At 30.7% G+C, this 25,166-nt stretch overlaps 1 protein-coding gene across 10 annotated transcripts in view; it reads left to right on the forward strand.

Annotated features, from left to right (window-relative positions):
• The window catches only part of LOC113389344 (dynein heavy chain, cytoplasmic), a 125,191-nt gene that overhangs the window by 43,559 nt on the left and 56,466 nt on the right, over nt 1-25,166 (forward strand). For 6 of the 10 annotated variants that reach the window (XM_026626388.1, XM_026626389.1, XM_026626393.1 and 3 more), the window contains 19 exons: nt 829-1,030; nt 9,792-9,990; nt 13,445-13,562; nt 13,632-13,847; nt 13,921-14,076; nt 14,386-14,559; nt 16,363-16,527; nt 16,982-17,279; nt 17,381-17,592; nt 17,663-17,839; nt 17,908-18,134; nt 19,303-19,465; nt 19,534-19,708; nt 22,018-22,135; nt 22,213-22,426; nt 22,584-22,778; nt 23,343-23,528; nt 23,857-23,994; nt 24,056-24,271. In XM_026626388.1, coding sequence (XP_026482173.1) covers nt 829-1,030; nt 9,792-9,990; nt 13,445-13,562; nt 13,632-13,847; nt 13,921-14,076; nt 14,386-14,559; nt 16,363-16,527; nt 16,982-17,279; nt 17,381-17,592; nt 17,663-17,839; nt 17,908-18,134; nt 19,303-19,465; nt 19,534-19,708; nt 22,018-22,135; nt 22,213-22,426; nt 22,584-22,778; nt 23,343-23,528; nt 23,857-23,994; nt 24,056-24,271 — 3,549 coding nt within the window. Of the gene's footprint in view, nt 1-828; nt 1,031-3,093; nt 3,290-9,791; nt 9,991-13,444; nt 13,563-13,631; nt 13,848-13,920; nt 14,077-14,385; nt 14,560-16,362; nt 16,528-16,981; nt 17,280-17,380; nt 17,593-17,662; nt 17,840-17,907; nt 18,135-19,302; nt 19,466-19,533; nt 19,709-22,017; nt 22,136-22,212; nt 22,427-22,583; nt 22,779-23,342; nt 23,529-23,856; nt 23,995-24,055; nt 24,272-25,166 lie in introns of all 10 variants that reach the window. The other 4 variants (XM_026626398.1, XM_026626396.1, XM_026626397.1 and 1 more) reach the window with 1 other exon arrangement.

The raw sequence follows: 25,166 nt of genomic DNA on the forward strand, positions 1-25,166 counted from the left end.
TCAAAATAAAGTCTTTGATCGACGTTTTCTTAAAAACGCCTGAACCGATTTTAGAAATTTAAAAGCCATTTGATGTATTTCGGTGAGGACTATCGTTTGTCAGTTTTGTGCGACGATTTGCCAAGCCGTTTCTCTATAATTTGAAAAATAGTGTTAAACTTTTCGTCCACATTTAAGCTCATCCTACCGAACCGATTTTAAAAAATCAAAAACTGTTCGAAAGATATTAGTTGGGAATGGTACCGATTAGTTTTAGGTGAAAATCTACGGAGCCGTTTTCTTGTAATTAACTGTTGAAAAAAAAATTTAAATCGATTTTTATGGATTTTTTTTAGTGATATACCATGGTCTTATAGAACTTACTGAAATATTACGGCCTTACGACAAATAGTTTGATTTTAAAAATTCATCAAAGTTTGAGAAAATGAGTAGTGCTTTTGAGATTTGTTAAAATTAAAATTAGACTATTTACTTGGTATAACGCTAGAGTACTTGGTCTTAATAAACATAATAAACCATTAAAGTTCTGAAAACTGGTTCAATTATATAAAATTTGCTTTTAGAAAATACTCCGAGTCAAAGTGTTCGTTCGTTTCAATTATGTGTAATAAATCCACTCGGAATACTTTTAATGACGTATAAATTAATTTATTTTTTATTGATTATGTCGATTATTTAAACATATCGGGAAGTTTATGTAACTTGCCTCAAGGCTAAATACCAAACCAACTAGTTTTTACATAAACGACTTATTACTTACTTACCTTCTTTATCAAACCAACTTTCTTTTGGGACTGGGGTATTTTATATCGTTTTCTTTTTTTTCAGGAGTTGCAAGCCAAGAACGATGCTGCCAATGCTAAATTGAAGCAAATGATGAAAGATCAGCAAGAAGCTGAAAAGAAGAAGGTTCAGTCTCAAGAAATTCAAGTGGCACTTTCTAAACAAACTGTGCAAATTGAAGAAAAGCGTAAGGATGTTATGGCAGATCTGGAAAAAGTCGAACCGGCTGTTATTGATGCCCAAACAGGTAGGATAGAAAATTTACATTGCTCCTTTGTAATATCCCTATTGTAGTAATAATAAATTTATTTATATCAGGCAGATTATATTTTTATAATGCATATATAAACGTATCTCGTTTAAACTCTAAATTAGATTTTGCGATCTTTGTTGCTTCTAAAATGAAATTATTTTACTAGTGCAGAAAACGGAGCGTTTTGGGTCTGATTTTTTTATACTGTGCTACGAATTGCATGAAATTTTGGAATTAGGTTCATCTTACCCTCAAGTTCAAAAGTGAAAACAATTCGGGTTCCGCTACCATCCCCCGGGGAGATTACATCCCTTCTCAATTGTGTAATTACATGTCTTTTATAGTTTTTCAAAGAAACTAATACTTTTCAAGTTATAGGCCACTAAAAATTCATATATTTTTGGCGTCTTTCTTCCTTTTTTTTGCAAATATCTCCTAAAATATACATTTTAACGAAAATCATGTAATGAACAAAATAATGTCAATAAAAATCTTAATAAATCGGTGTTTCAAAAAGTGTTCTAGAAATAATATTAAGCAAGATTTGAAAAGGCAAAGCCGTTTTTTATTTCGTTCAAGATTTAATTGTTGTATTTAAAGCCAGCTACTGGCGAGATTTTACATTTTATGCATTTCGGTGAAATTGGGTTTTATAGTGCTCAACATAAGCTTTAAAATGAGTGCAGTTACAAGTTTTTTGCGTGTAAAAATGACTGAGCTATCATGCAAATAAGAAGCATATACTATGTTTTTTCCTTTTAAATCGTATGGTTTAATAAGCGCCATTTCCACCAGAATTAAAGTAATTCACATTCCGTCTAGAATTCACTTCATTATAGACATCTTGATGAATTCTAGCAGATTCACTACTTTAGTACAAACTATTTTCAGAAAACTCACGATTTTATAAAAACTTTTTTTCCCGATTTTTTTAAAATAGAACTTGTTTTCATTATATCTCAAAAAGAATATAAGATACGTATAAAAGCATATACATAAAAATCAAAGGGATCTTTCTGGTTTATTATTGTTTTTCATTATTTTTTATACATTATTTTTATACATTTATTTTTTTACAAAATTTTGTATTATTCGGTTGATTGTGAAATGTATTTATCTTCACATGGTACAGAATTTTGGCAGGCGATTTATTCTTATATAGTAAAGTATCTTATGGCTGAGAGGTTCACGTGTTAATTAATTAATATAGTTTTATATCACTATAGTCACATGAAAGTTTAATAATTGCAGTAATAAGAACAACAAATGTACGAGTTTAGACAAAATTATACTGGGTATTAGTGTCATATTAACTGTTTTTATTCAAGGGTAGTTTTAAGAGGTGAACAAATTATGGATATGGTAATTATTTTCGGGAAATTGAAATAACATTCATATTATTTTGAATTTCTTAATTTTCTCTCAATTTCAAAATAATTTTTTCAAACAATTTTTCATCAAAGGGTTGTTTTTAAGGGTCTAAAAAGGATTCAAAATTCGATAATCAAGATAGAAAACATGAAATATTATTTACTCTATACGTAATTCTTATTATATCATACCGAAATTTATTTTTAAGAGTTTTTTTTTTCAATTTAGAGGTTGTTTGAAGGGTTTTAGGGTTTTCACGGAGTTGAAAATGATTTTATTGCAAGGTAAATGTATTAAAAAATATTTTTTAAATATATACTTTAATATTAAAAACGTTTTCTAGCGATAATGTCCACTTATTTATTGAGAAGTACCAACCCCCCCCCCCCGGGGGCTGGTGGCGCAACCCGAATTGTTTTCACTTTTGAACTTGAGGTTAAGATGAACCTAATTCCAAAATTTCATGCAATTCGGAGCACAGTAAAAAAAATCAGAGTTTATACCATTTTTGCTCGCCGTTTACTGCACTATTCATTATTTTCAAATTTTGAATGATCAATGACGAAACTATTCCTAAGTTAGGAACGTCCTAAAAGGCAGTTTACACTAATTGTTTTTTCTAATGGATACAAAATATGTAATTAAGCATTTTACTTCAAAATAACACTTTCTACGACCTAATAAAGCTGTAAAGTCCATCAAGAAGCAACAGCTGGTGGAGGTTCGTTCTATGGCAAATCCTCCAGCCATCGTTAAATTAGCATTGGAATCGATCTGTCTACTTCTTGGAGAGAGTGCCCTGGACTGGAAGGCCATCAGATCTGTCCTGATGAGAGACAATTTTGTACCCACTATTGTCAACTTCAACACTTCGAATATCACGTACGCGAAATCAATATTAGAGTCATCTTTATGAATATAAATGCAGCGCTGCTACTAGATATTGCTAAAACTTTCCTTCTTCTTCTCTATTAACTTGATTAGAATAGTCGGAGTATTATATATTGTGGCATGGGTGAAGATGAGATTTTGATATGTGGAGTTTAATTATCGGTGATTATTAACCAGTTAATTGATGAGATTATATAACTAGTTGGTATTGGTCTTTTGCCTTAAGGCAAGTTACATGAACTTTCCGATATGTGTAAATAATCGACTTATAAAAAATAAATTAATTCATGAGTGATTAAACGTATTTCGAGTGGATTTCTTACACATCATTGAAAACGAACGAACGAACACTTTAACTCTCGGAGTATTTTCTAAAAGAAAATTTTCACAAATCAAACTTTGTTGAATTTTTAAAATTAAACTACTTGTCGTAAGACCGTAATATTTCAGTAAGTTCTATATGACCATGATATATATCGCCAAAAAAGTTCCTAAAAAATCGGCTTAAATTTTTTATTCGACTGTCAATTACAAGAAAACGGCTCGGCAGATTTTCACATAAAACTAATCAGTATCATTCCCAACTAATATCTTTCGAACAGTTTTCGATTTTTTAAAATCGATTTGGTAGTAGGATCTTAAAAGTGAACGAAAAATTTAGCACTTTTTTCAAATTACAAAAAAACGGCTCGGCAGATCGTCTCACAAAACTGTGAAACGATAATCCTCATCAAGATACATCAAATGGCTTTTAAATTTCTGAAATCGGTTCAGGCGTTTGTGAGCAAACGATGAAAGGTCTAATTTAGTCAAAGGCCAAAAAAACGATACTAATTTTTGCAAACTTTGACGAATTTATAAAATTAAACGTCTTGTCGTGTGGTCTTAATATTTTAGTATCTATAAGACTATGGTAGCCATTGTAAAAAAAAATTAATAAAAATCGTCTAAAAAAAATGTTAACACTTTATTACCAGAAAACGACCTGGCCGATCTTTATCAAAAACTAATCAGGTCGATTTCCAACCAATATCTTTCGAACGGTTTTTGAATTTTCAAAATCGATTCAGAATTGTGGGCTTAAACGTGAACGAAAAATTTTTCACTTTTCTGCTATTTACAAAGAAACGGCCTGGCTGATCGTTGCGCAAAATTGATAAACCCTAGTCTTTATCTAAATACATCGAATGGCTTTTGAATTTTTGAAATCGATCCAGCCGTTTTTGAGAAAACATCGATTCACAGCAAAAAATCTGTTCACATACACGTACACATACACACACACACATATACACACATTTTCCAAATTTGGCCTCATTCGATTCAGAATGGCTTGAAACGTCGAGAAAACATAAAATTAGCGAATCGGATTTTTTTATGAAAACAAACTTATAAAACATAACTTCGGGAAGTTAATAATACTTTTTTTATCCCACGTTTTAAGTCATTCTCAATCGTCTGACACCAAAATTACAAAAAGTATGTAGGTGTGATCAACAATTTGATCTTTTATCAGAAGGAGGAGTTTTTTTTTTGATGATTTACGGATTTATTTAAATTAGAAGGAAGAAGAGGTCCTTGCACGTACCCTTGCGGAGCACCTATTTTTATAATTAAATTCTTAGAAACAAATTTTCCTTACTTGTATTCTTTTGCGGTTAAATATCATTAGTAGAGTAATCAATATTTTGAATAAAAATATAAGTAATACCAAAAATTAATTTTGTCGCAATTTTATAATATAATTTTAATAAATTCTCGTCAGAAGCGATATATATTTTGCTTTTGCGAAAGCAACTTTTATCTTCTATTTATACCAAAACTCATTAATTATGTTAGTCGAATGGTTTTAAAGATATATAAAAGCAATTAGTAAAGACATCAAGATCCGTAATATTTAGATTTTGAGAATTCCATTATATTTTTTATAAACGAGACCTATTCAAAAAAAAAACTGAATTCAGGTTTTCGGTATCTCGGAATCTTGGTATTGGAATCCCTGATCTTAATAAATTATTATTTCGTTAACTGGTTAATACTTCACCAAAACTCCCTCGATGTCTGTAAATAACTGGATTTTGTTGTACAAATGTGTTTGTATGTATGTCTGTTATATAATACTTTGCAGAAAAATTTAGTGCAAAATAGGTGATTGCGTAGTGCATCTCGCATATTATATTGACGTCGTATCATAGTATCCATCAACGTCTTTTTCTTCCTCTTTGTAAATACATATATGCATTCTTTCTAAATTGTGCTAACTGCCTGAGCTAAAACGTATATAAATAATGAAGCTTTTAATTTTTTAACGACTGAGAAACGCATGGAACGAAATATATAATTTTTTTGTTATAATATTTATGTGATTTTCTTTCATTGCGTTTCTGCAGATGCTCTGGAACAAACTGATGAAAAATTACTAATTTTACTTCGGTAAATTAAATTACTATAACCGGAGTACGTGCAATAATGTATAATATTCATTTATAACAGGTGTTGTAAAATAATTAACAAGTTTAAAATTTAGGAGCTGGACCAGTTGCAGAATGGACGAATATAATATAAATGTTTTATTAATTTTTTGTGACTATATTAAATATGTATTAATATGCCTCTGAAAGCACACACACATAGTTTTGTTTTGATACATTACTATCAACATTTAGAATTTGCTAATGGGGCATATTGATACATATACTTGATTTATCAACATATTCATTTACCATAGTCCAATATTTACACTAGGGTGGTCCTTAATATGGATATGTAAGAATTTCTTTACTTCCAAGGGCTCAAATGCGTCCAAATTAATAAGAAAACTAGCTGTAAGTGGAATTCTGTCTTGAGGCATTTATGGCATCGTGCCTTAAGGCAAATTGCTGGAACTTCCCGTACCGAAATGTTCGAGGAATACTGAATGTTTTCAAATAGATTATTATAAATATTGTAACATTGTCTAATATTTATGAGAATTATATAAACTGAATTGCAGAGTTGAAAATATTTGTAAAGTATATTAGAACTATAGCCAGAATTAAAAATAAAATCTGAAATATTTTTGATAAAACTAAAAAAAAAAAAAAAAAAAAAAAAAAAAAAATTGAACAAAATTTTTTTTTCCAAAATCAATTATTTTGTTAAGACAAGCAGAAAGTTCTTTGAATCATTTAAATCGGACGCTTAGTTCTCTCAAAAACTGCCATTTTTTACATATTTAGCTCCATATCTTCGAAATGGCTGGGCCTGCCTTTGCCAAAAACTAATAAGCACTTCTCCCAATCATTACTAATTGAATGCTTTTTAGATCATTCAAATCAGATACTCCGTTCTCTCAAAAATTCGATTTCTATTTTCTGCACTCTTTGCTCCGTATCTCCGAAACGGCTGGACCTGCCTTTGCCAAAAACTAATCAGCTCTTTTCCCTATCAATAGGAATCGAATGTTTTTTGAACCATTCAAATCGGTTGATCCGTGCGCCCTAAAACGTGACTGGAAATTTGTATCCATACATACATACACACACACACACACACACACACACACACACACACACACACACATCCATTTTTTCTGAGGTATGCCAAAACGTTCAAAAACCTTCAAAACGTCGAGAAATGTTAAAATTTTCAATTCCGATTTTCGGCCCATTACAATAACTTACCCTACGGGAAGTTAAAAAAGAGTGCGCGTAAGGTTCACACGCGATTGACGTAAAACTTATTTGCTATTGTGCGAGATGGCATTTAAGTAAGAATAAATACATCATTTAACAATTTTGAATAATGTTTATTAGTAATATGGTAACACTCGTGATGCACACATTTATTAGTGTCAACCATTATACTCATTTATATAATGATAAATTATATAATATATATTTATAATGGCATTAAAAATATGTATAATATTTAAAAACAATAATGTAATTAAAGTCATACTTCAAATATGACATGGTTGGTTTGTCATTGTAATTAGCATTTAGGACTTGAATCTTTAATAGAGAAATGAAGTTTGCTGATTAATATTTTTTATAATATTCGTTCACACAGTGGATTATGTTAAACAACGCCTAAACAAATATTGTTTTCGCAACTTCACTCAACATGCAATAATTGTGTTTGAAGAACTTCATGTAATTAAAATTACTATACATTCATTGACTGATTGTATTTTTCTTACTTTTTCGCTGACGATATAATTTTATTCTTTGAACAGCTGCAATATCTGTCTTGCCTAAAAATATTTTCCGTTTTAATAACTTTAAAGATTTATAGAAACGTCGAATAATATAGAAATAATCAATAAACTTACGTTTAGTACACGGCCCAAATGTTTAATTTGTTTTATTATTTTCAAGGAACACGGTGAAATATTCTTCTGATTCAGGCATTTTTCATTAAGTCGACATTTGTACTACAATGTAACTTGTATATTTATTATTAACTTATATTATTTTGTGCCATCTGTGAGAGCGGACTTGTAATTTTGATGGCAATTTATTACTTATAGTTTGAGTGTTAATATCACCAATTAAATACATATTTTCATGCGAAATTAATCTTAAATAAATATTTTTTTTACACAGTCCACATGAATTTAATTAAAAGTTAAGTGTTTTATAAATATTTTTTTGTGTCATAATATTTGAGTTCACAAATGCTACCACATATGGGAAACTTTTAATTGAATTGCTTACTGTCTAAATGTTAATATTAAGAGCTAAAACTTTCAGAGGATTTTTCAAGTAAAACTTCTTTAGGCGCGAATAGATTGTAAATCCGTACAAATGCAACGGAAGTGCGTTACGGCCGAGTCTATACGGGTCGCTTGTGATTAGTCGTCATGTATGTGAATAGAATACTGCCGTTGTATGCGTACCGATATCAACAAGAAAATCGGCATAGATAAATAAACATATTATAGTTACATTGTAGAACAAATTTTGATTTAATGAAAAATGCCTGAATCAGAAGAATATTTTACCCTGTTCCTTGAAAATAATAAAACAAATTAAACATTTGTGCTGTGTACTAAGCGTAAGTTTATTGGTTAGAAACTATTTCTATATTATTCGTAGTTTCTAACAATCTTAGAAGTTATTAAAATTAAGGTGACCATACGTCCCGGTTTGGCCGGGGAAATCCCGAATTTTCACCTTGTGTCCCGGGTTTTTTTAAAAGCATTATTTGTCTCGGATGTAGGTCTTTTGTTCCGGATTGTCCCGGATTTTCAAAAGGTATAGATTTAAATTAAATTTTCGCACAAATTTGATAATAAAATTACAACTGTCACATCAAATATACGAAAATGTTACGTACAAAGAATATGCTCATATGAAACAATACGTTATGAATGAAAAAATTGCTTATTACAGAAATCTGAAGGCGGAAAATAGCCTCTTACATTAAAAATTTCGACAAAAAATAACAAAAATTATGAATTTTTTTCGACTGCCGCCTAGCATAAGTCCTATTTTTTAAAAAAGCTCTTATGCTTTTATAATTATGTAAAAAATTGATTAAAGTATTAAAGTTTAAAAGCGAAAAATATAAGATATAATATAACACATATTTAAATAATAAAGATCTTACTAGAAGTCAGTAATTTTGATTAAAAAAAATTGGTTTATTAAAATCAAATTGATTTGTATTGCATTCTTAAATAGTATTTGCTATTTAAGAAGAAAGTTTTGTTGCTAATACCTACCCCCGGATTACCGTAACTAAAAATTACCGTCCCGGTATTTGACTTAAAAAAAAATATGGTCACGTTATTAAAATGGAAAATATTTTTTAGGCAAGACAGATATTACAGCTGTTCAAAGAATGAGATTATATCGCCAGCGAATAAGTAAAAAAATAATACAAGCAGTCAATGAATGTATGCTAATTTTAATTCCATTAAGTTCTTCAAACACAATTATTACATGATCATTAAAGTTGCTCAAACAATATTTGTTTAGGCGTTGTTTAACATAATCCACTTATAATAGAATTTATTAATCAGCAATTACTTCATTTTTCTAATGAAGGTTCATTTCTAAATGCTAATTACAATGACAAACCGATCATGTCATATTTGAAGTATGACTTCAATAACATTTTCATTTTTGAATATTATACATATTTTTAATGCTATTATAAATATATAATTTATCATAATATAAATGTGTATAATGGTTGACACTAATAAATGTGTGCATCACGAGTGTTACCATATTACTGATGAACATTATTCAAAATTGTTATACGATGTATTTATTTTCACTTAAAAGCCATCTTGTACAGTAGCAAATAAGTTGTACTACAATCGCGTGTGAACCTTACGCGTACTCTCTTTAACAATTTCGAAACATTTGAGCTCCTGGTAGTAAAAAAATTCGAACATATCCATATTAAGGAACACTCTAATGCCGACATGAGTCTTTTACTTTGGGCTCATAATCATCATCTTCTAATCAACATAAAATTCATGTATCTCTAAAACCAAAAGCCGTCAAGTCGATCAAGAAGCAGCACCTGGTCGAAGTTCGTACCATGTCGAATCCTCCTGCGATCGTCAAAGTGGCCTTGGAGTCAATCTGTCTGCTCCTGGGAGAGAATGCGAGCGATTGGAAGAGTATCAGGGCGGTCATTATGAGGGACAATTTCATCAATTCCATCGTGTCCAATTTCAGCACGGAGGACATTACGTAAGGAGGATAATTGATAATTGATATATGATTAAATATACATTATTATAATCATTACTGTTGGTGCATCCTGTCCATAGACAGGTCTGTGGCGTAAAATCACCATATTTTATTTGTCCATATTACCTTCCTTGTTTATAGTACACGTTTTAATTTTGTTCTCATGCTTCCTTGACAAAGTCATAAGTCGTTCGTCAAACACATTCTTCTTCGTACCAGTTTTTTTCGATACTTGCATTTTTTCAATGGCCTCGTGCAGAAGATAATATTTACTCTAAATGGTTTCATTTCTGTTACCTTTCTTTCACAATCCTATCAATCCAGCAGAGTTTTTTCTTTTACCACAATCCTGCAATATTTCTTCGTTTGTTAACTTTTGACGATCTTTTTAATCTTCTCCAACATCACATCTCCTAACTTTAAGGCCTTGGGGGTGTCCATTAATAATGGTCTTATATTTTTTTTAAGTCAAACCCGGGGCGGCAATTTTTTGTTATGCTAATCCGAGACGTCGGAGGGGGGGGTGTTAATCTTTTATATAACTTATATTTTATATAACATAATTTTTTTATAGACTTTATATAATACATAATTTTTCATTTCTTTGTTATAAGAATACAATAAAAAAAACGTAATAAAAAAGTTTTTTTAAATCAATTTTTTTTATCATAATTGCGGACTTTCAGTAAGAAGTTTTAGTAAGATTTATACTTCGACTATAATATGCAATACTTCTTTATCTGTGATATTATATCTTATATTTTTCGATCTATATGTTCTATTCAACTTTCTTCATAATTAATTTGAAAAAAATAGCATATGTTAGTTTGTTTTCTTAATTTTTGTTAATTTAACTATTTATTTTCGAAAAACCGGGACATCCGGGACAAAAAATCAAAATCCGGGACAAATATTGCTTTAAGAAAAACCCGGGACACAAGGTGGAAATCCCGGCCAATCCGGGGCGTATGGTTACCTTACTATTGATCACATGAGGTTTTTATGGGGAGGGGGGGGATTTGAAAAAAATCGCGAAATATCACGCGGCTGGAGGGAGGGATATAGTAAGATATCATGTGTATTTTTCACCTGATTTTTTAAAAAAAAATCAAAGCATTTTCAAAAAATATTACAATTTTTTCCCGTAATTAAAAATACTCGTGATGTTTGTTGGGTGGGTGTAATATTGAATATCACCAAGTGGGTAAATTCTTAAATAATCGATCACGTGATTATTGGCCGCCCCCTTATTTAGATAACTTTTGAAGGTTTTTTTGCCCTTCCTCAAGTTCATTTTTTCTTCCATGTGCAGTATTTTATATTGTCACTGCAAATTTTTTAATTCTGATCATTTTTAAGCTTTTACTACGAACTTTGGTATTAAAAATTACTTCATTAATTTTATTTTGTGCAGCTTATGTATTAAGCACTGCAATTTATTTATACATAATGGATAAACACCATTTTTAAGAGATTTTTTCTTAACATATTTATAATTTTTGATCCTACTAATTGCATTTATACTTGTTTATTCTATGTTTTCATATTTGGTTCAATTAATTTTTTAGAAAATCTGCCAGATCAAGTTCACCAAACCTTTTAATTTTATTTAAATAAACTTTGGTTGGCATTTATAATTTTATAGACTTTTATATTTTATAGAATTGTATTTATACTTTTTCATTCCATATTTTTATATTTGATTCCATTAATTTTCATAAAATATGCTAACGACCAGATTGGACAAAAAAACAAATATCAGAAGAAATTAAAATAAACTGGCATTTATAATAAATAGCAGTCAAAATAATACAAATTTATAAGTATTATGCAAAAGAAATTAATAATATTTAAAAAAAATGTCTAGAAATTTCTCCAATTTGTTTCTTTTTTAATACCAAGTGAAAATTACTCGTTTTGGTTAAACAAAATTTGGTCAACTCTGATCATTGGCATATGATTTGATTTTTAGCTTATTTTAGTTTATGTATTATTTAGTTTATTATTTGTTATTGTAATATTTATTTATTTTTTGGTATCATTATCTAAGAGATACATTATTTACTTCTTTATTTTTTCGGCAATATTTATATTTTTAATTCGTGAGGAATTAGATTTTCTATTTTTTTTTTCAAATAATTCATCTGAAAAATATAATGTTAATCTTCGGTATTTAAAATTATCAAAAAAATAATGCGAAATCTGAAATATATAATGTTAATCTTCGGTATTTAAAATTATGAAAAAAAATCATGAATTTTACTTCAATATAAAAAAATAGTGACCAATAAATAGAAAAATTTATATTGGGCTATCTATAAAAAATTGAGGTTCTTTATCATTTTAAATTATTAAAAAATCCACAAATTTAACTTCAATATAATTAAAGCTGACGAATAGAATTTATAGTGTTTGGCCCAAAATCCATAAAATCTAATCCAATTTTCATTATTTTAAATTGACAAAAAAATATATATATATATATATAAGTAATTTTTATTAATTCATTATTCATCCAAAAAATCAAATCCGAATCTCATTTTCATTATTTTAAATTAATAAAAGCAAAAAAATAATTCGTTACTAATAGTGTTCATATTGTTTAGCACACAAAAATCGGCGGAGTGTCTTTAAAAAATACCAAATCATATTTGTATTTTAATTAATAATTAACAAAAAAAATTATAAATTTGTATGAAATATTTGTAACACTAGAAGCATATTTGAACACGTCTGAAAAATTAAAATTGAAAATACATTTATTTTCAAAAAAAAAACGTACCAAAAATATCATTTAACAACTCTTCTTGTATTCAGAGTAATTAAATATGTTAATTTAATATAGTATAAAATGTAGTACCTAAAATTAACTAATTTTAGAACTTATTATGTATCTCTTTAATTCATTATTATTATTTATTCTTCATTTTTGCAGCAGTTTAGTATTAATTTTGTTTATTATTATTTACCATTTATTTTTATGTATCATTTATCTTTATGTATCTATTTACCCCATTTGTGTTTGTTTTTAGTGGCGTCCAAAATGGGTGAAGCATCCTTAATTTTTTAATTTATATTTCAGGAGAAATGAAATATAATTATATACTAATCCACATTTACAGTTTTTTGTTTACAGTTTTTGTTAAAAATATTTATTTATTAGTTTGTGTTAGAATACTAACAATATTAAAGAAAAATTAGGGTTGGAGGAGTTGTGTGATAGTAATAAGTATTATAAACTTGGATAAATGTAAATATTTGTGTGGTACAAGGTATTATTTGTTAGTCTTATCTTATATATCTGTTCTTGCTATTCTTTAGCTTTTTGTGCTTTTTTTAATGCAATGTAGTTGCTTTTGCATGTGATGTTAACTATTCATAAAAATATTGCATGGTAGTTGTTGGTTGCAAATAATATTCAAAATATAATAATATCCTTTTTTCAAATCTTTAGTGATGATGTTCGTGAAAAGATGAAGACAAGGTATTTGAGCAATCCTGATTACAACTTTGAAAAAGTGAACAGAGCCAGTATGGCTTGCGGTCCTATGGTCAAATGGGCAATAGCTCAAGTAAGTACTTGCATAAATTTGTCTTACATATTTATAGATAAATAATTTTTCAAATTTTATTGTTCCTAGATCGAGTATGCTGATATGTTGAAACGTGTGGAACCTCTTCGTGAAGAATTGCATTCCTTAGAAGTCCAAGCTGAAACTAACATCAAACGTGGAGAAGAAGTTAAGACGTTGATTTCCCAATTGGAACAAAGTATTGCTTCGTACAAGGAAGAATATGCTCAGCTCATTTCGCAGGCTTTGGCTATTAAGAACGATTTGGAGAATGTCCAAGCCAAGGTGAGATAAATGACTTACGCATTCACTTGGCAATGAATCAAAGTATTTTATGAAAGTGAATCTTTAATTTTAGGTTGACCGATCCATTGCCTTGTTAAAATCTCTAGTAATCGAAAGAGAAAGATGGGAAGCCACCAGCGAAACCTTCAGATCACAAATGTCAACAATCGTTGGAGATGTTTTGTTATCAGCTGCATTTATTGCTTATGGTGGATACTTCGATCAACACGTTAGTAGAACGAAAACCAACACCTTTATCACATTTTTTTGCATAGTTTTATTGCCAATCAAAATAATATACATTTTTTAAGACAATATGCTGGGTGTAAACGCATTTAAGAGATTATCTCCTATGAGATATCTCTCTTTTTTTTATTTTGTGACATTTTATTCAAGATTGTATGGCTTTTTTTTTCAATCTTTGAGTGTGATATTCCTCGCTTAATTCTTTTGAATATACGTTTGGGTGACCTGGTAGTTTTTTGGGGTATTTCACCTTTATCACATGAATTCTATTTTTACCATCTATTTATTTCAGTATCGCCATAACCTATTTGCAACCTGGAGTCAACATTTGCAACAAGCCTGTCTTTTGTTCAGACAAGACATTGCCCGTACAGAATATTTGTCAAACCCTGATGAAAGACTACGTTGGCAAGCAAATGCTTTGCCGACTGATGACTTGTGCACAGAAAATGCCATCATGCTTAAGGTAATATTAAAATCTTTGAGGTATGTTGCAAAATATATGCATAACTGTATCCATGTCTACAATTTTTTAATATTACTGATATTTACAGTTTACCTAAAAAAGTTTTTTTTAAATTACTCTTCACGCCAAAATGCATATACATTTATAATATGAGCGAATGTTAAATGTAGAACTGCTTTAAATAAAATTATGAGTCTCAATTCCCACACTATATTGAAAATTGAAGTCTTTTAAACAGTATAACATAACCAAAACCATAACATAACACTGGTACTTTATGTTGGGTTAAATTAATTTTTTTTTTATCATTTAAGATATCCAAAATTGCATCTTAAACTTCTCCTAATCGATATTGTGAGGGCCGAATTGTATGTACTCATCTTCACTTTCTCATTTGTTGTTCAAAAGTTACGAATTTTAAAAATATTGTGGAAAGATTAGTAAAAGATGCAGAGAAATTATATATTGAAAAAAAAAAACTCTTTTGAAAATTTAATATCCGAATCTTGTGTTGGCGCCCCCTAAGGCGTGCACTTTTATTTTCGCATGCATCGCATTAAAGGTAGGACCGGCCCGGATTAATACTTAATTTCATATTTTAAGTGTATCATTCAATCTGCCATACATATACTGTATTTAATATTATTTTAATTTTTGGCACATCTCGGCTGATGATTATGATTCATAATCATAAATTTATTATACATATTCTAATATTGTCTAGGTTCATAAGTAAATTGAAATTTTTGTAGATGATAGTTTTTATTTGTTTTCAATGCAAGCAATGTCATGTCGTTTTTTACATTTTTTTCCATTTAATTCTACAATATTGCACATACATCCCAGTACTTTATAATCACATACATTCCAGTACTTTATAATCTCATACATCCCAGTACTTTATAATCACATACACCCTAGAAAATTGCCTTAACAAACTTCAGAAAGATTTATCAAAATCCGCATAATCGTTTAAAAGGAGTACGAGGTCTGTTCAAAAAGTTTTCGTAAATTTCGTTTTTTAAAAAAAATATTTATTTATTCGTCTACATTAATGTGGTCCCCTTCAAAGTAGTCCCCCCCAGATATAATACACTTATGCCAGCGTTTTTTCCAATTTTCGAAGCACCCTTGATATTCACTTTTTGATATGTCCTTGAGCACTCTCGGCGATTTTCTTCAATCGAGGAAAACCGCCGTCCTTTCATGGGTCTCTTCAACTTTGGGAATAGGAAAAAGTCACACGGAGCCATATCTGGTGAATTTTTGCACTTTGCAACACTTTATTTCATTTTTTACGCAAAATTTAATACAAATTCTTTGACTTTTTCAATTCTTCCATTGTAAAAATCGCCGAGCTCAGAAAAACACGTCGAACCTTAGCGACTACCACAGACAAAGTAAACAGTGAATATAGCTGAAAATTTCATCATACTTTAGGGGCATGTATACCAACACAATAAAAATTTTGACAATCAGACACTCCAGACCCGCGAAATATAATTATTAGTAATTCCGGGTACTTTTTGAACACACCACGTATACAGTGAGTGCTTGCAATTTAATATGAACTATATATAATAGCAATAAAGCTCAAATTATGAGTATGAGAAAAAGAAAATGGCTGTTTTTAGGGTTTTCCCGGCAATTATTCGGTTTTTTTTTCGCCGTAAGAACCATCCTTGGACTTCAACGAACATTTTAAAAAAAAGAATTGGCCAAATCGGTCCAGGCATTGTTGAGTTATGCGCTTACCAACACATTTTGCAATCTATTTTTATATATAAGATGTTTTATTTATAGCGTTTCAACCGTTATCCACTGATTATCGATCCCTCTGGACAAGCCACAGAATTTATAATGAACGAGTTCAAGGATCGCAAGATCACTAAAACTAGTTTCCTGGATGATTCGTTCAGGAAGAACTTGGAGTCTGCACTTCGGTTTGGTAATCCTTTGCTGGTACAGGTATGTAGGATTTAGACATTTGTTTGAAGACTATTTATTGAATTATTGTAATCTTTAAATTATTCTGTTTTGAACTTCCTCTTTATTTAATCTTGATTTACTTGGTTTATGCTTGTTTTGCTTGTTTTCAAATATGAAGTATTCTATTCCCTTCGATTGCTGGACGTCAAATCCGGCTCGAAGGACCAAGGTTTTTTTTTGAATGGTTGTTTTGATTGATTGCCTTATGAAGGACCAATTGTAAAATACTTTATTGATAACTGTATATATTTATTTTATTATTAATTATAAGTCATAATAGTATTTACAATAATTTTAATATGTTTTTGACAACGTATTGCTTGATTTAATTTTTGTATGATTTTCGATTGATGGGTTTTTGTTTTCTATCAATATATATCGCACCCTTTGATATGGCGCGAACATATTCTAAATGTATGTCTTTTTTCTTTAGGATGTGGAGAATTACGATCCAATCTTAAACCCTGTTCTGAATCGCGAATTACGTCGAACTGGTGGACGTGTCCTGATAACTCTAGGAGACCAGGATATAGATTTATCGCCTTCGTTTGTCATATTTTTGTCGACCAGGGATCCGACTGTAGAGTTTCCACCGGATATTTGCAGTCGTGTCACTTTTGTTAACTTCACAGTTACTCGAAGCTCTCTGCAGAGCCAATGTCTTAACCAGGTGCTCAAGGCTGAGAGACCTGATATCGATGAGAAACGATCTGATTTGCTAAAATTACAAGGTGGAAAAGATTAGTAAATGTTGCAACTTAGCCCAAACATTTCGCATCCGATTCGAAAAGATTAACATATCATTTCTACCATTGTATTATTTTATTTTCAGGTGAATTCCATTTGAGACTGCGCCAATTGGAAAAGAGTCTCCTGCAGGCTTTGAACGATGCCAAAGGAAAGATCCTGGACGACGATTCCGTCATCACAACTTTGGAGACACTCAAGAAAGAAGCTGCAGATATTGGACAGAAAGTTGAAGAGACCGATAAAGTTATCGGCGAAATCGAGACTGTCTCGCAACAGTATCTGCCTTTATCTCAGGTAAATAGATAGATATTAAATGATAGTGGATTAATTTCATGTACTGATGGAGTGTGTTGTTTTGTTTCAGGCTTGCAGTAACATCTACTTCACGATGGACTCGTTGAACCAGATACACTTCTTGTACCAGTACAGTTTGAAAATGTTCTTGGACATCTTCAGCTCCGTTTTGTACAAGAATGAACATTTGGATGGTGTCAGTGAGCACACAACACGTTTAGGCTTTATCACACAAGATCTGTTCTCAGTGAGTACAACTAATTTTGCACTTCAGTACTTCAAAAACTAACCATTAACAAAATGTCTATTACCTAGGTTTGTTACGATTGGGTCGCTCGTGGTATGTTGCACGTTGATCGTTTAACCTTTGCAATCCTCTTGTGCAAAATTCATTTGAAAGGCGTTGTCAACGAACAAAGTTTGGATAACGAATTTAACTTCTTCTTGCGTGCCAAGGAAGGACTTGCTGCGCAGGTACAAGCTGGTCCTGTCGAAGGTTTAAGTCAGGAGCAGCAAGAGGCTGTGAACAAACTCTCGTTGAGGTAAAATGTTTAAACTTGATATCTTGGTGCAATTTGTATAGTAGGGTGGTCCTTAATATGGACATTTTTGAATTTCTTTGCTTCCAAGGACTCAAATGGTTCCAAATTGATAAAAAACAAGTCTCTGAAAGTTTTAGCTCTTAATATTGTCTTTTAGATGGAGCGCAGTTCAATCAAAGATTTGTATGGAAATAGCATGAAAAATGTTTCAAAAATTTAGCAGAGCATCGAATTTTCAATAAAAAATGACACGAATTTTCACGTTTAATTCATTTGTCGCGAAGTTATACCTAAAAATTTTTTTTTTAATATTCAAAATTTTTTCCATGCTATTTCCATACGAAGTTTGATTGAATTGCGCTCTATCTAAAAGTTAACACTTTCCACTCGGGAGTCGGACTGCCAGTCGGTACGCTGCGCTCGGAATATTATTGTGCTATACATATCTCTCAACTCGGATTTTTTTTTGTATCGGATTTTTTCAAAATGTGGTAATATTGGTTTTAAATATAGTTATTATGATAATAAAATAGAAAAGTTTAAAAATTAATAAAAAGTGCGCTCGAAACCATACTATATTGTTTAAAAAATAATTACTTCTATTATAATATCTATTATAATGGCTTACAAAATAATAAATCCTGATAGACAAGGAAACAAAAATTAAATTAAATATGTTACCAAAATTATTACCATTATAATAAATATATAATATATATAAAATAGCATATCCAGTAAAATTTAAATCTCAAAAAATTATTATGGGGTTCATGAGCTAATAAATTAATTTTGTTACATATTTATTTATAAAATTAATAAATTAATCAATAAATTAATGTAATAGTGAATTAATTTCAAAAGAATGAAAAAAAAATTAAATATTTTAAGTTTGCGACGAGACGATTTGCCGCCGGAGCGGCGGCATCCGAGCGGAACAGTAAAACGTACCATGCCGCCGGAGCGGCGACATCCGAGCGCAACGGTAAAATGATTATGCCGCCGGTGCGGCGGCATCCGAGTCGAAAGGGTTAATATTAAAAGCTAAAACTTTCAGAGAATTGTTTTTTATCAATTTGGAACCATATGAGCCCTTGGGAGCAAGAAAATTCGAAAATGTCTATATTAAGGACCACCCTAATGTATATTTATATTATATTTTATTTTGCAGATTGCCAGCGTTCAGAAAGTTGGCTGAAAAAATAAGTTCCATTCCGGAGTTGGGAGCATGGTTGCAGCAAGGATCGCCCGAACAAAATGTTCCAAGACTTTGGCAAGAAGATAAACCTCTATCGCCAATTGCAACTGCTATGCACCAACTTTTACTGATCCAGGTAAGTAATTAAAACTCACAATCAGTTTAAAAGAATTTATGAAAACATTTGTATCTATTTTTATTTAGGCGTTCAGACCTGATAGAACAATAGCTGCAGCCCAACTTCTGGTTTCTGCAGTACTTGGCGAGCAATTTATGCCAAATGCTGAACAAGAAATGGACTTCAGCAAAATCGTCGAGAACGAGTTGCGTTCTAATGTACCAGCTTTGTTGTGTTCTGTTCCTGGTTTTGACGCTTCAGGTAAAAATATTCATATATTGATAATCATATGTTCATGTCATCGAGTTTTTGAGGAATTTTGACGGCACTTCTTTATTTCCCAACTTTTTTATCAACTTTATCTTATTCATTTGACTCCTGCACCATATTTCAAAGACCTCCAGGTGTTTTTTCAGCCCTTTCTTAGAGTCCGCATCTCTCCATATAACTTTTCTCTAATTGCTATATGAGCCGCTCAGTGCACACATTGACTAACTCCACTTTTTGAAAAAACTGAGATATTAGTGGGAAAGAACTTGGTATAATCTTAACTTTTTATGATTATAATAATTTTCCAAAAGAATAAAAATTGCCACTGTGAAACGAACATTTTTTTTGACCACTGAATCCATAAGTCATTCATTTCAGAAGACATTTTGATTAACTCCATTCTGTAGTGTATATGTTCTGGTTGGGTCGGATTTCGGGTTTCAAATTCATGAATTACGAATAAGAACACAGAACTGTAGGGTGTTGTGGGTCTTGAAAAAAATTCATCTAGTTTTATAAAAGACATCAAAGACGTTACAAACTTTGAAAAAATAAGATACTAAAATCCGTGTACCCGGCAAAACAAGAATATTAAAACTGCCTGAAGTTTATTGAAACTTGTTCAAAGTACGGAAATAAGAGCTAACTTAATTAGAACTAAATTTCTGGTCGGTGAAAATAGTTATTAATCTATTAACTCAAGATTTTGTTATTATTGAGTCACGTGCGAAAAAAAATCGAGACATAATTTTACCAGATAGTTGATACAATATAATAACTAGCTGTAAGTGGAATTCTGTCTTAAGGCAATTAGGGCATCGTGCCTTAAGGCAAATTGCTGGAACTTCCCGTACCAAAAATTATTATTTTTTCAAAAATGATTAACATGTTTGAAAAAATTTTACTTCGAAAAAAATAGATTTTTGAGAAACTATAAATTTGACAAAAAAATACTTTTTTTTGAAAAAAAAAATTTTTTTATTTGAAAAAAAAAACTTTTTTTTAGAAAAAATTTTTTTTTTTGAAAACAAAAAATTTTTTTGAAAAAAAATTTTTTCTTCATTTTGACATATTTTGAAAATTCTGAACTTTTTTTCAAAGCAATCGCACTGCTTGAACTGCATAGAGACGAAATGTCAAAGCTCGCAGGTGCCGCGCCGCCGTCTAACGCATAAGCATTGGTACGGAACCCACAGAAATGTAAAAAAAAATCATACTTATTGTTAAAATCTCTATAAAATATCTGACAATTTGATGTGCATATGTCTAATGATCATTTTTAACCGCCGAATGGCATTTTTTTTTACTTTTTTTATTAGATTTTCGAAACCGCTAGACCTGCCTCCATGAAAATTTGATCAGTTCTACATCTTGTCAATACAAGTAAAATGTTTTTTGAATTATTCAAATCGGACGCTCCGTTCTCTTAAAAACGGAGGTACCGTTTTTGGCACTTTTTGCCCCGTATCTTCGGAACGGCTGGACCTGCCTTCGCCAAAAACTAATCAGCACGTCTCCTTATCAATACGAATCGAATGTTTTTTGAATTATTCAAATCGGTTGATCCGTGTTCCCGAAATCGTCGACGAAAATTTGTATCCGCACATACATACACACACGTACATACATACATACATACATACATACATACACACACACACACACACACACATACATCCATTTTTTCTAAGGTATGCCAAAATGTTCAGAAACCTCTGAAACGTAAAGATATATAAAAATTTTCATTTTCGATTTTTTTGCGATTACTATAACTTGCCCTACGGGAAGTTAAAAACATTTAAGAAAAAAGCGCCATTGTAGCTAAGCCGAATGCTTCACTAAGATTTTTTATCTATTTTTTATTTATTTAGAACAATAAATCAATAACAGAAAAGTAACCATCACAGGATGTCCAGAAAATTGGCTTAAAATGCGCTGAATTTAGAATAGAAAGGTCCAAACCTAACGATATACAATTTAAGTGTGACTACAATGAAGTTTAAAAAAAGTTGAAAACTTGATTAACTCCACAAGTCATATCAAAACTTTATCTTTAATGATAATTATTTTCTCACTATTAATAGTTATAAATCTTATATACCGTTACATGTAAGCTATATATGTATTTATACGTTCTAAAATATATTTTTCAATTTATATTATAACAGGAATTTTTAAAAGCAATATACATTACTTTATCGCTTTTCTCCACTTTCTGACTTTCGGAGTTAGTCGATGTGTGCACTGAACGGCTCATATACATTTTTATTTATTACTGACTTTTATAATTCTATTTTCAGGTCGTGTTGACGATTTAGCAGCAGAACTTGGCAAACAAATTTCAAGCATAGCCATCGGTTCAGCTGAAGGTTTCAATCAAGCCGACCGTGCCATCAATAGTGCATGCAAAACCGGCAGGCAAGTGTCTTCAAAGGATTTAAACAAAATATATAGAATCAAACAATTCTTAATTTTTATGATTTTCTATTTTCCAGGTGGGTAATGCTAAAGAACGTCCACCTAGCTCCTCAATGGCTGGTACAGCTTGAGAAGAAATTACACTCCTTGCAGCCTCATGCTGGATTTAGATTGTTCTTGACCATGGAAATTAACCCTTGTGTACCTGTTAATTTATTACGTGCTGGAAGAATATTTGTTTTTGAACCACCACCAGGCATCAGGGCTAACTTGCTCAGAACATTCAGCACGGTAAATAAAAATAAAATAATAATAATAAATGAAAGCATGAAGCATCCCAAATCAATGATTCCATTTCTTTCCCGATACAATTTCATTACCACTATAATATAAATATAATATTATGAATTATTTTTAGAATATGTCTTCAATCTTATTTTTCCCCCAGGTGCCAGCTACTAGAATGATGAAGGTACCCAGTGAACGTGCTCGACTCTACTTCCTTTTGGCATGGTTCCATGCAATTGTCCAGGAGAGGCTGCGATATGTTCCTTTGGGTTGGGCCAAACATTACGAATTCAATGATAGCGATTTGAGAGTTGCCTGTGATACATTAGATACTTGGATCGAGGCTACAGCCATGGTAAGTTAAAAGAAATATTCTCAAATCACAAATATGAAAGAACGCAAACCCTATTGAAAGCTGTGTATCCAAAAAAAAAGATGGTGCGAATACAATAGTATTCTGTTTTTTTTTTGGTCTGTTTCAAAATAGTCCGAATTAGTTCCTAAGGAAAACATAATCTCTGATGTTTGCTGTCAATAATTAATAAAAATAAATGAAGCATTTAAAGAAAAAAGGCCAGAATTGTTAAATCGATAAGGTTCATTGCACCTTATACAAAACTACTGCAGCTTGGTCGGAAACTGGTACCATATCCTCAATGCACCCCTGATGTTGCACAATTAGATTACCATTTATTTCGAAATTTGCAGGAATATTTTATTGGTAAAACTATTATACAATTGACAATAACTTTTACTCGCTCTGGTTCTGTTTTTTTTTTTTGGTGATGAAGACAAGAAATCAAAGATTTTTGAGCAAAATGGAAAATACATAATAATATAAATTCATTTTATCTTACAAAACCTAAATTACTTAGTTGTCAACATATTATAAACCTGTCACGGTATATTTCTATTACAGGGCAGGACAAATCTTCCACCAGAGAAGGTGCCATGGGATGCCCTTGTCACTTTATTGTCTCAGAGCATCTATGGAGGTAAAATTGATAACGATTTTGACCAAAGGCTGTTGGTGTCCTTCTTGTCCAAATTGTTCACACCTAGGAGCTTTGAATCCGATTTTGCATTGGTTGCCAATGTTGACGGGGTAAGAAAAAAAATCACTTATAGTCAATCAAGATATTTCATCATCATATGAGACTATGAGATGAAGATAGAATTTTATACAATTTTGATACGATTGAATACCAAATAATTTGTTTTATCACTATTAAGGTTGCTAGGGTGAAACTAGATATAATATTTAGATATAAATTTTTGAATAAAACGACTTTGAATTTGATATTTCGTTTTTTAGCAATAAATAGAATAGAATTCGCGACATTTTTTTGGTTTTTGTCAAAATGAAGATAGAATTACATACAATTTTGATATGATTGAATACCAAATAATTATATCGTTCTATTTCTATTAAGGTTGCTGGTGGACCAAACGGTCAGCGCCATATAACAATGCCTGATGGCACTCGCAGAGATCACTTCCTAAAATGGATCGAAGGATTGGCTGATCGACAAACACCTTCCTGGCTAGGACTTCCAAATAATGCAGAAAAGGTAAGAGCTTCATCATTCTTTCTTTGCTTCCTGTCTTCACCAATTTTTTAAATATTTTTAGGTATTGTTAACAACTCGAGGAACAGACCTGGTATCAAAATTACTCAAAATGCAGCAACTAGAAGACGATGATGAACTAGCCTACACGTCTACAGATTCTGATAGTTCTCCAACAGCACAATCACCTGGTGGACAGGAGGATGGACGTCCTTCGTGGATGAAGACTTTGCATGCAAGTGCTGCTACTTGGCTGGAACTGCTGCCCAAACAATTACCGGTAAGTACACATAGAGAAATATATACTATATATATGTATATATATATATATATATATATATATATATATATATATATAGACCCGAAAAACGTTGTCCTGTACCCGCGTCTGCAATTTTTTAATATCCTATTACTAATATTTACCGTTTTCATAAAAATAATATTTGTTTTTTAAATTACTCTTTAAATGTAGAACTGCTTTATAAAATGATGAGTCTCAATTCCCACACTATATTGGCAATTGAAGTCTTTTAAACGGTATAACAATTTCAGAAAAAAATAATATATAGTATCCGCGGTAAAAATACAATACCGCCTTGGATTTTTTCACTCAAAATAATTGCTTCAATAATGATGCCTATAATTTTTATAATCTCGTACCATATTTTAACTGGTTTTTAGTAATTATAATATCTAAATTACATTTTTTGCAGAAATTATTTAATATACATTATTACCACGGACGCTCCTGGGGTGCTCAGCCCCTAATATTTTATCTGTTTTATTAATTTATTATTAAAATTATCATTAATCAATATGTGGCTTTTGAAATATTTTACTTATTTATTTTGGGCATTTTATGCGATGGATTCTATTGAGCAAATCATAGAGAGCAACAAAAAAAATTCTAACCTTTCAGTAATAAACATAACACTGGTACTTTATGTTGGATTATTTTAATTTAATTTTTTATATAAGAAATCCAAAATTGCACCTTAAACATCTCCTAATTGATATCGTAAGGGCCGAATCGTATGAATTCATTTTCACTTTCCCATTTGTTGTTTTAAAGTGAAATTTTTAACGTATTTTAAAAATATTGTGCAAAGATTAGTAAAAGATATATATTTAGAAAAATACTATATTGAAAATTTCATATCCGAATCTTGTGTTGG

Source organism: Ctenocephalides felis, unplaced genomic scaffold (assembly GCF_003426905.1).
Source record: "Ctenocephalides felis isolate EL2017-DRISC unplaced genomic scaffold, ASM342690v1 CF-g0.4_SCAFFOLD_03573, whole genome shotgun sequence".
In the NCBI taxonomy this organism is placed as follows: domain Eukaryota; kingdom Metazoa; phylum Arthropoda; class Insecta; order Siphonaptera; family Pulicidae; genus Ctenocephalides; species Ctenocephalides felis.